Genomic DNA, 11,560 nt, shown 5'->3' with positions numbered 1-11,560 from the left:
GTGTGTGTGGAGCGGGGGCGGTTTACGGTTAGTACCATCTGTAACCAGGAGCCTACAGGAAATCCAAGATGAAATGTTCGTTATTTCAGTGCCAGGCACTCCGGACTGGAAACATTAATAGTTCACGCTTTTGCGCATTCCCTTATTCAAGCAGTCACTCCATTTACTGGACGCCTTCGAGGGGCCAGTTCTCACCGAAGGAGCTGCCCGGACCTGAGCCCAGCTGTCATGAGCACTTCCCTGGGGATCGCGCCCCTCCTGGACACCCAGGGGCCGGCTTTTGGGGGGGGGGCCCGCGGGGGAGGGGGGAACGAGGGAAAATACCCGGTCCCGCCAGCAGAGGGCGCGCCGCCGCCCTCTCCGCAGCCTCCCGACCCTCCAAGGCGCCCAGGCTCCCACGCTCGCTCCCGAGCGCGCCCCCGCCCGCCGCGTCACGTGACGCGGCCGCGGAACCCGAGCGGCGGGGCCTAAGCCGTGCTAAATTCGTTGCCCGTGGCCGCTGCGGGTGCAGCCCCAGAGGTTAATCCGAAGGAGTGGGGAGGCTCGTGGAGTTCATGCTTCCTCTTCCGACTCAGGTCGGCTCCCGCTACCTCGTCACCGTTCGCCGCTGCCGTCTCCCCGGGCGTTTGCATGAGCTTTTTCGCGTGGGGGAGCGCCGGTGACCATGTAGGGGGACGAGTGAGGAAGCTCCGGGTGCCCGGGACGAGGTCAGCGCTGTCGTCACGCCGCCGCGGCGCCCAGCTCTCCCCCGGTGCGGGCCGGCCCCGGTGGGAACCCCGGCCTCCGCCTGGGGCCTGGCCCGGAGCGCCACGAAATCTCGCGCCGTCTCGCGAGACGCGAAGTTGAAGGAACATGGCGACGTCTAATCTGTTAAAGGTAAGACCCTCCGCGCCGCCCGGCTGGGACCCCGCGCCCCCCGCTGGCCTCGGCGCTCCCGGGGAGAGGCCCGGCTCGGGCCCGCGGCGGCGGCGGGGAGCGCTCGCGGGCTGTCCGCCGCCGCGGGCCGGGACGCGGGGTGTGTGGCCTTGGGGCCGAGAGGCGCCGGCCGTCCGCCCCGCCGGCCGGCCGCGGTGTGCGAGGCCCGGCGTGGGGACCCCTGCGGCCCGGGCGGCGGGTGCGCGGGGCCGCCGCGCCCGGACGCCCCCCCCCCCGGGCCGTGCGCGCTCGCGGGGTCTCGGCCGTCTCCGAGGCGGGCGTCCGGGACGCGTGAGAGGGCGACGCGAGGAAGCGCTGCCCGGTGGGTTTCAGTGACTGGACCGGCCCCCTCCCCTCCCCCCACGCGCTCCCACCTTCTGGATGTCTGTTCGGCCGCGCTCCCTCCTGCCCCGCGGTGTGCTCCCCGGGAAGCCGCCCCTGCGCGGAGCAGCGGCGGCCGGGCGCGGAGGGCCCCCGGCGGTGCGGAGCCCGGGCCGGCCGCCGGATCCGACGAGCGGCTCGGGTTCGTCGGCGTGTGGCGGGTGCGAAGGCCGGGGCGGCTAGGCCCGCAGGGGCGGCGTCTCTGCCTTCGTGACGGGGGTGACACGGCCCGTGGATAATGGGAAACGCGTGAAAATCGGCCGGCCCCTCCCTTGGGCCCTCTCGAGGCAGCCGACGACCCCCGTCTAACAGGTGGGACCGCCCTGTGAGACGTAGGCCCGATCTTGCGATGTGAGGGGCCGTGTAGCTTCCGCGAAGCCTGCGCGTAGAAGCTGTGTGGCTTCTGGCGAGTTTCTTAACTTCTCTGGGCCGAGGTTTCCGTGCCCATAAAATGGTGTTATCAGGAGCCCCCTTTTCATAGGAACGTTGTTAAGATTGAGTTAAGGTGTGTAAAACGCTTACAGCAGTGACTGGCAGCAGTCAGTACACCGTGCGCACGAGTCAGTGGCCTTGCTACCACCGCCGTGTCTCTGAGAAAACGAATTCTTGGGAATTGAGCAGCCCCTTCGACCCTCCTGTGCAGCAGAGTTCTGATCATTCGGAAGGAAAACTTGTTTAACTTCCGAAGGCTCCTGTGGGTGCCTCCGCTTGTTTACATAAGCGGCAGCTTAATGTTATTCCTTGAAGTGGGGTTAAGAAATATTGGGGTTCTTGATTCTTTGTGATTTTTTTTTTTTTTTTTTTGCATTTATTCAGTTTTGAGAGACAGAGAATGAGTGGGGAAGGGGCAGAGAGAGAGGGAGACACAGAATCTGAAACAGGCTCTGAGCCATCAGCACAGAGCCCGATGCGGGGCTCGAACCCACAAACTGTGAGATCATGACCTGAGCTGAAGTCGGATGCTTAACCGACTGAGCCACCCAGGCGCCCCCGTGATTTTCTTTTTTGACCTGATGGTTACTCGGATGTCAACCAAGGCCCTTCCCCCCCATAATTATCTCTCAGAAAGGAGAAAGTCGCTTTCTTCTGTCCCATAGGAAGTCGGCCAAAGCCGAGTGACTTCATAGACACTAGAAGACCGTTTACCTTGTGAGGGTTATGAATCTTCATGCCCAACACCCGCCTGGAGAACGAAGAGGCTGCTTGAAGGTATAGGTAACGGACGTTCAGGACTGAGGTTAAAAAGTTCGCAGGGATTCAAAAAGTTCTGTAACTCAGACGCCTTCTATAAATTAAAGGAAGGTGGTAATGCTTTGAAAAAAATAGGTGAATGACTCATTCACTGTAGTGAACGCGAAGGCACATGCCAAAGATACACTGGAAAATTTTCAATGAAATTGTTTTTCATGAAGTGTTGAAAAGGGGGGGAAAATTTCTGAATATTGTTTTACAAAGTACGCGATTTAAAATAGGATAGGTATAACCGGCATAGTGGACATTATAAATGGACACTTGATTCTTCTGTCTCTATCACCAAAAGTTTACGAGTTCAAGTAGGCCAGAAAACTGGTTTTTCTTTCCTTTTCGGGGGAGGGAGGTTGTCTCATTTTGATACTCGTGGAAGTAACGAATTAGGAGCCCCTGGGTGGCTCAGTGAGTTGAGCACAGGACTGGACCTCGGCTCAGGTCCTGCTCCCAGGGTCCTGGGCTCCAGCCCAGGGTCGGCTCCGGACTGAGCCTGGAGCCTTCTTCAGAGTCTCTCTGCTCCTCTCCGGCATGCACCTCTCTCTCTTTCTCTCTCTGTCTCCAAAACAAAAAGTAGGGGCACCTGGGTGGCTCAGTCGGTTAAGCATCCGACTTCAGCTCAGGTCATGATCTCACAGTTTGTGGGTTCGAGCCCCGCGTCGGGCTCTGTGCTGACAGCCAACTAAGAGCCTGGAACCTGTTTCTGATTCTGTGTCTCCCTCTCTCTCTGACCCTCCCCTGCTCACGCTGTCTCTCTCTCTCTCTCTCTCTCTCAGAAATAAATTAAGACATTAAAAAATTAAAAAAAAAAAAGTTAATTAAAAAGTGGAAAGTTTCTCTCCTTGGAGAAATGAATGTAGTGAGACCCTGCCAGGGTACACCCATAACATAATCCATGGGCTGGTTTAAATTCAAGTCTGGGGGTACCTTGAATAAAGACGGAGCTGGCTGGGTGTGGCCAAATTAGCCTTGTTTGCTTTTTTGATAGGACTGCTAGACTGATTCCTAAGACAACTGTGCCTTAGGTGTTGTTTAGTTAGATTTCACCAGATCACTTTTGACAGAATTGTCATGTCCTGTGGTCACAAAGGAGAAGCGTGGGCTGGATGATAATACGGTTAGAGTTTGGTTCATGATCAGTTAAACAGCTGTACCTGAAGAAATGATAAGTGATAAAGCGTCAACCCTGAAGAGAGGCCTTGAGTGTCCTTCTGAAAAAATAAGTTCTCTTCCTGTTGGCCAGTAACTTGGGTGAAGTTAAGTTTTTGGAGTTTGTGGATGACAGCATGGAGGGATAGCTAATATGTTTTGAGAGATAACAAGATCGAAACTTTGATGTGAAACTTGCAAGTCAGTAGGCAAACCAGTAAAAACCACCTACTTTTTTAATATCGGAATTTGATACAATATTGTATTCTGTTTAAAGCGAGTGGACTATGGCTGGAGTTTGGAAATCTTTTGAGTATACAAAGATTGATGTTGTATATTTTGTCATAAACAATTATCAGTTGCTTGGGGAAGTTATTTTGCCTAGAACCTTTCAGTATTACTACTTTTTTTAAAAAAACATAATTCCTGTTCCTTTGCTTTTGTAGTATCTAGGCCCTCAGTGCTGTTTGCTATTTTCTTCATTTCTAGTTGAGAACCCTACCCCAAACAGCACTTGTTTAAATCTTATTTTGCCAAGTCTCCGCCCCATTTAATCCTTAGCCTGTTATTCAGTTATTTGGAGTGCCCTTAACCTTGAGCAGTAGCACAGATTTTTCTAGTTTCCCTTACAGCCTCCTAGAAGGGAAGGCATCCCCCGCCCCGCATTGCTTCCCTTCTCTTGTTCTCCGGCCTTCATTCCCCCCAGGACTTGGCAGCATGTTCTCTGTTATTTTGTTTCAGTCTCCTCCTCACTTCTGTCTGGAGAAGAAAGTTCATGTATCTCCTCCTATGAACAACCTGTACTCTGCTTTGGCCACAAACTTTTGCCCGTTTTTCTCTTTCCTTTCATTCTCACCGTTGTTTGAAAGGCAGCCCCCACTCACTGCCTTTATAATTCTGCACCTCTTTCCTTAATTTATTGTGACTCGACTCTCCCCTGACCCCGACCTGCTCACAAGTGAAGCTGTCAGTCTCACGAGCAGTAGCAGCTTGGTGATTGCCAAACGTTCCCGCCCATCGTCTCTTCTGATGCTGTGATGACTCTCTCTGCTTCTCTTTTGATTTTTATGACCTTCTCTCCTTGGTGTCCTGTCTCTCAGATCACTTGTGTTTTTCACTGACCTCCCTCCTGTGCTTCCCAATGTAGTTATTTCTTGGGATTTAATCTTCAGTCCTTTTCTATCTTTGTCCTTCTGTTTCTGGGGCAGTCCTAACTCTCATGATTTCACTATTTTTATCTCTTAACTCTCATCTGAGCTCTGGACCCAAACACAGTTCTGATCGTATCGCTTTCCTGCTCACATACCTTTGATGGTTCACATTCTTTGATATCTTTCCAGTTGGGTCTTCTCCCTCTATCTGTCTCCCTCCCCCACCCTCTCCTCCTCTCTTCTCTCCTCTCTCTCCCCGTTGACCTCTTTCTCTCACACACGTCCCTCGACCTGGCTGGTCCCTGGCTGGTTCAGTATTATGCCACCATCCCTCAATATTTGCCTGTCAAATTCATTTCTAGTCATTAAGACCCAGCCCAGATTCCTCCCTTCTTCTTAGAGCTCCCCTCTGAAATTGTTGCCTGCCCTGCACCACCAGAGCACTGCGTCGGTTTCTTTCAGCACTTGCTCTACGCCTCATATATTAGTTGTATAATCTATTTATGTATCTAGCTCCCTTTCAAGATTGTAAGCCGCATTATTTCAGGGACTTTATCTTATTAATCTTGATGCCTTAACCACCAGTTGCGGTGATCACTTATGGTAGGTGCTCCGTAGCAAGTGATAATTGCTTAAAAAGAGAAGTCGAGTGAAGTATCTGTGTATTGTAGATGCTCAGTGAGTGAGTGTTGATTGGTTAAAAGAAGCAATTTCTGGTTCTGTTCTCTTCTAATTACATCTAATTCTCTTCTAATTACACCTACAGAGGAGCTGCTCAGTCGGTTAAGCGTTGGGCTTTGACTCAGGTCATAGTCTTCGGGTTCCGTGTTTGAGCCCCGTGTTGGGCTCTGTGCTGACAGCTCAGAGTCTGGAGCCTGCTTCGGATTCTGTGTCTTCCTCTTTCTCTGCCCCTCCCCTACTGGCTCGTTCTTGCCCACTCTCTCTCTCTCTCTGTCTCTCAAAAATAAATAAACATTTAAAAAAAATTAGATCTAGAGAGGAGGAGAGAAGGGGATAGAAGTGTAAAAACCAATCCACTAGAGAATACAAACATTAAACTGAAGTAGGAATCACACTACTTTTTTCAGTGGAAACTTTTTTATTTTAGTTTTTGGGAGGAAAGAAAATGGAAATAATAAAGGAGTGATTAAAAGCATTTTATTAGACCCATAGGTGCAAGGCACCACGAATGCTACAAGGATTTATAAAACGTCTTTGGGAATTCACCGTGTACTGAAGGAGATTACGAGGTACTAATGAATTCTCTACGGCTAGAACCTAAGGAGTGTTATCATATGCTGTATGAACCCTCCCAGAGTGAGGAATGACCTCAGTCTGGGAGGTCATTGACCAAGGAAAGTTTGATGTGGAAAGCATTGGCATTGGATTTTGAAGACTGACTGGATTGTAGGCGGTGATGAGGATAAAATTGGGCGAGAGCGGAGATGTATTGGTTTGGCTGCACAGTAAGCAGGCCTGTGTGCTGTGTCGCATTCTACGCAGATGATGTTCCTTAAAATTGTAGTAGCGCCGCGGCCCAGAGAGGGAAACAGTGGGAGATGAGAGCACAAAGGGAAGTCCCGCTCAGACTGTGAAAGGCCTTCAGTATGAGGCAGAAGAGATTCAAGTTCTACAGACGGTGAGGAATATTTGAAAAACATGTGAGCAGACATACTGTCAGGCTCTCTCTCTCTTCTTGGTTCTTACACATAAAACCTGTTACTCAGCCTTACTTTAATTTTATGTGTATTCAAAATCTAACTTGTGGGCCCGCCATGAATGGGGTGTGTGTGTGCTAATGACACCATGTGCATTGAAACTTTAACAGGGACTCATTAAGTCTCTGAAAAACAAATTCATTCATTCTACAAGTATTTAGCATTTTCTGATTACAGCTGGTGATTTAGGCAAATTCCTGCCCTTATATAATTTATATTTTTATGGAGAGAGAGGCAAAAAGCTTATAAACAAATACTGCAGGTCAGGTATATGCAGTGAGGAAAAGCAATTAAGGAAGGGATGGAGGGGATTCGGCTGCCTTTTTTTTTTTTCTTCCAGATTTTTATTTAAATTCTAGTTAGTTGACATGTAGCGTAATACTGGCTTCAGGAGTAGAATTTAGAGTCTCTTATGATTTGCCTCCCCATCTCTTCCCCCCACTGTCTTGTCTTCCCTTATGTTTATCTGTTTTGTTTGTTAAATTCCACATATCCGTGAATTGATGGTATTTGTCTTTTTCTGATGACTTGTTTTGCTTAGCATAATATACTCTAATTCCATCCACATTGTTGCAAATGGCAAGATTTCATTCTTTTTGATGGCTGAGTAATATTCCATCATAGATTTATAGCACCACATCTTCTTTATCCATTGATCAGTCGGTGGACATTTGGGCTCTTTCCATAATCTGGTTATTTTTGACAGTGCTGCTGTAAACATCGGGGTGCCCGTGTCCCTTCAAACCAGTATTTTTATCCTTTGGGTAAATATCTGGTAGTGCAACTGCTGGGCTGATGAGGAAAGGCCCCTGAGGAGATGCCGTTGGATGTGAGACCTGAATGAAGCTCGGGAAGAAGCCACGCACACATGTGGAGAAGAGTTGCCTGTAGCGGGAACAGGACCAGCCAGTGTAAAGGCACTGAGTCAGGAGCACACTTGGCAGGGAATTATGGATGTGATTATAAGGATTTGAGTGTTGTCAGTGAATGGTTAAGATACACAACTGCATGATTCCTTTTAATTTGTATTTGAACATAAACGAGAGTCTTATTTAAGAACGTACCTTGTGATTTTTCATGGAGTTGAGGGAAATTGCCCTTCTGAATGGGCATGTAAGAAGTACATGATCCTTAGGGGGCCCTGCCCTCACTCCGGTGTCCTGTCCTAGAGACTTGATTACATTTGACACAGCTCAGGGAAGAAAGGAATTCAGGGTTATGCTAGTTGGCCACGAGTAGAGGCGGAAGTAGGAATAGTAAATTCGTTACTGTAAAACTGATGGGGCACCTGGGTGGCTCAGTCGGTTAAGCATCCGACTTCAGCTCAGGTCATGCTCTTGTGGTTTGTGAGTTCAAGCCCTGTGCTGACGGCTCGGAGCCTGGAGCCTGCTCTGGATTCTGTGTCTTTCTCTGTGTCTCACCCGACTCATGCTCTGTCGCTCTGTCTCAAAAATAAACTTAAAAATTTTAAAACCTGATAAATGTAAATGTGAGAATTGTTCATGTTCTGTGAAAAGAAATGAGTGAGCAATTACCATAATCTGGAGGTGATGTATATTAATGCTGCTGACAGAAGGTGACAGTTTAGGGTGAACTTTGAGACTCAGTTGTTGATCAGTGGATTAGAAGAGGGGACGTTTGGACTGCAGGAGGCCGTCAGGAGGACGTTACACCTCCATCTGGTGGGCAGAGAGGAAGGGGGAAGACAGACAAAGACAGCTGTTTCTTATTAGATGTTTTGCTAGGTGTCCTGGTGAACCCAGTGTGTCACAGAAAGCCCCCTGACTCTTGCTTTGGTAGAGTAGGTAGAGTTGGCGCCTGATGGGCCATGTAAACACCCAAACAAGTTGCAGCTAAGGTTAAAGCATTGGTCGTAATAGATGTACTACTTACCAGTAACATCAAGGATATTTGATCTTTATAACGGGGTTTGTTCATTCTCCATATATGTAGGTGTGTATTCTGTGCTGCATTCTGTTCTCACTGTGATGCGGTAGTGAATATGACAGACAGGGTCCCTAGTCTTTGGAACTTGTATTCAAATGTGTAAATACTGACACCAAAGAAGTAACACATGGGGTAGTTTTTGTAGTAATGAGAGATTTGATTAAAACAGTCAAATTAAGAGATGGGGGTTCAGAAGATGGGGGCACTATCTTAGAACAAAATAATTTTTTCCCCCTAAATATTGCTTTCAGCTATGTTCTGTTGAATTTTCCTTCTCTGCCACTTGATGACATTTCAGCCCCATCTCCTAGCTTTCTGGTCTTTAAAAAAAAAAAGGTCTGTTAGGGGCGCCTGGGTGGCTTAGTCGGTTAAGCGTCTGACTTTCGCTTAGGTCATGATCTCGCGGTTCTTGGGTTCGAGCCCCGCGTCGGGTTCTGTGCTGACTGCCAGCTCAGAGCCTGGAGCCTGTTTCAGTCTGTGACTCCCTCTCTCTCTGACCCTCCCCTGCTCACGCTGTCTCTCTCTGTCTCCTAGAANGCCAGCTCAGAGCCTGGAGCCTGCTTCGGAGTCTGTGACTCCCTCTCTCTCTGACCCTCCCCTGCTCACGCTGTCTCTCTCTGTCTCCTAGAAATAAATAAAAACATTTAAAAAAAAATTAAAAAAAAAAAAGGTCTGTTACACAGGGTGCCTGGGTAGCTCAGTTGGTTAGGCATCCAACATGAGTCTCAGTTCAGGTATTGATCTTAGGGTGGTGAGTTCAGTGTCTGGGTGGCTAAGTCAGTTGAATGTCCGATTTCAGCTCCGGTCATGATCTTGTGATTCATGAGCTCGAGCCCTGCACCGGGCTCACTCCTGTCAGCACAGAGCCTGGTGTGGATCCTCTGCCCTCCTCTCTCTCTGCCCTGCCCCACTCACACACTCTGTGTCTCCAAAATCAATAAACATTTATAAAAAAAAAATAAAAATTTCAATCTCAGAGCCAAATTAAATCCCCTAATATGCTTAATTAAGATCTAGGCTCTGGATCTGCAGAGAGGAATGAGGGAAAGGCACTTTTCTTCGGTTGGTTTAGAAGGACCTCTGCGATGTGATAACTGACGCTAGACCTGAATGGTCTGCATTCTGTTCTGGGCAAAGGTCCTGAGGTGCACTGGTGAGCTTGGCATATTTGAGGAGCACCTTTAAAAGGTTAGTGTGTCTGGAACATAGTGAGAATTGTCAGGGTACAAATATATACTGGCGTTTTGTGGTTCTTTTGGCTACTGAGGATTGCACGTGTGGTTTTAAAATCCCATAACTGGGAGTACCCGTGGTTCATAGACCGTATGGGAAACCAAACATTCAAACAGCCTCATTGTTTACACGAAAGACCTAAGATAAACCTACAAATCGGATTCCTTTTGTAGAGTAATTAGGATACCATCATTGGAGATAATTCATAATCAGTAGGATCAGAACTTCACAGAGGGAACAGATACAAATCTTAAGTCAACTGAATTCCCTATGTTGTAGTCAATATGGTATAGGACTGAAAGAGTGCAGATGAGTAAAAAATAATTCTAATTGTGTGCATGATATTCTTATCTTGACTCAACTTCTCTTTGAATTTCTCTTGTGTCTTTGTTATCATTAAGAAGATGTACAGTAATAATAACTAAATTCTTTGTTTTCTTCCAAATGCAACTTTTTAAAAAAGTTTATTTAATTTTTTTAGTAATTTCTACACCTGTTGTGGAGTTCGAACTCACAACCCAGAGATCAAGAGTCACAGGTTCTTCATGGGACATGTGGGTGGCTCAGTTGGTTAAGGGTCCGACTTCAGCTCAGGTCATGATCTCACGGTTCATGAGTTTGAGCCCCTGGTTGGACTCTGTGCTGACGGCTTGGAGCCTCAAGTCTGCTTCGAATTCTTTGTCTCTCTCTCTGTCCCTTGCCTGCTCACACTCTCTCTCTCTCTCAAAAATGAATAAACATTAAAAAAAAAAAAAAAGTAACATGCTCTCCTGACTGAGGCAGCTTTTAGGTGCCCCCTAAAAGCAACACTTGACATCATGATAAAATATTGTCATACTGTTGTTTCTACAGTTTGATGTGGTGGTGTGTTTTGTTCCATATGTTTCGTCGGGATTTCTGGACCTTTCAGGGCAAACCAATCCATCAGTGTTTATATTATTTTGTTGTAAAGTAAGTAATTTTAAAATGATTCTATTACTTATAATACATTTTGCAAGCTAGCAGACTTTTCTGTTTTTGTTTACTTTCATGTTTATTTGAGTATCACTATTTTTTTAGGATGGTATCAAATTTTATATGGGCACACAAACAATTATGCATCTACTCTTTTTCTTGGGATTAAATGGAATTGTTGCAGATGAACTCATTGCTTGAAAAAAGCACTCTTGAATTTGAATAGGAGGTATGCAGAACTTTTTATTTTTATTTACCTATTTAAATTTTTATTTAAATTCTAGTTAGTTAACATGCAGTGCGTGAGTAGAATTTAGTAATTCATCACTTACATAGAACACCCAGTGTTCATCACAAGTGCTCTCCTCAGTACCCATCCCCCATGTAGCCCATCCCTCTCACCTCCCTAATCAACCCTCAGTTTGTTCTCTCTCGTTAAGAGTCTCTTACGGTTTGCTTCCCTCTCTCGTTTTTCCCCTTCCTACATGTTCATCTGTTTTGTTTGTTAAATTCCACATACGAGTGAAATCCTACAGTATTTGTCTATCTCTGACTTACTTTGCTTAGCATTATGCTCTCTAGCTCCATCCATGTTGTGTACACCACCTCCCCCCCCCTCCATTTTCTTTATCCATTCATCAGTTGATGGACATTGGGCTCTTTCCATAGTTTGGCTAAGTGCATAGAACTTTAAAAAAATTTTTTTAACGTTTATTGTTGAGACACAGAGCATGAGTGGGGGGTGGGGAGGGAGACCCAGAATCTGAAGCAGGCTTCTGAAGTCTGCTATCAGCATAGAGCCTGATGCAGGGCTTGAACTCACAAACTGTGAGATTGTGACCTGAGCTGAAGTCAGATGCTTAACTG

General features: G+C 47.3%; 1 protein-coding gene across 1 annotated transcript in view; it reads left to right on the top strand.

The window, feature by feature from the left end:
• The first annotated feature begins 452 nt into the window (after positions 1-452).
• CUL5 (cullin 5) overlaps positions 453-11,560 on the top strand; it is a 92,103-nt gene continuing 80,995 nt past the window's right edge. Inside the window, 3 exon segments of the mRNA XM_039222833.1 lie at positions 453-758; positions 760-847; positions 850-876. Coding sequence (XP_039078764.1) covers positions 631-758; positions 760-847; positions 850-876 — 243 coding nt within the window. The 5' untranslated portion in view covers positions 453-630.

Source organism: Hyaena hyaena, unplaced genomic scaffold (assembly GCF_003009895.1).
Source record: "Hyaena hyaena isolate Hyena2069 unplaced genomic scaffold, ASM300989v1 scaffold_1190, whole genome shotgun sequence".
NCBI lineage: Eukaryota > Metazoa > Chordata > Mammalia > Carnivora > Hyaenidae > Hyaena > Hyaena hyaena.
Note: the sequence above shows the minus strand (reverse complement) of the source record. Positions and strands in the feature narration are given on the sequence as shown.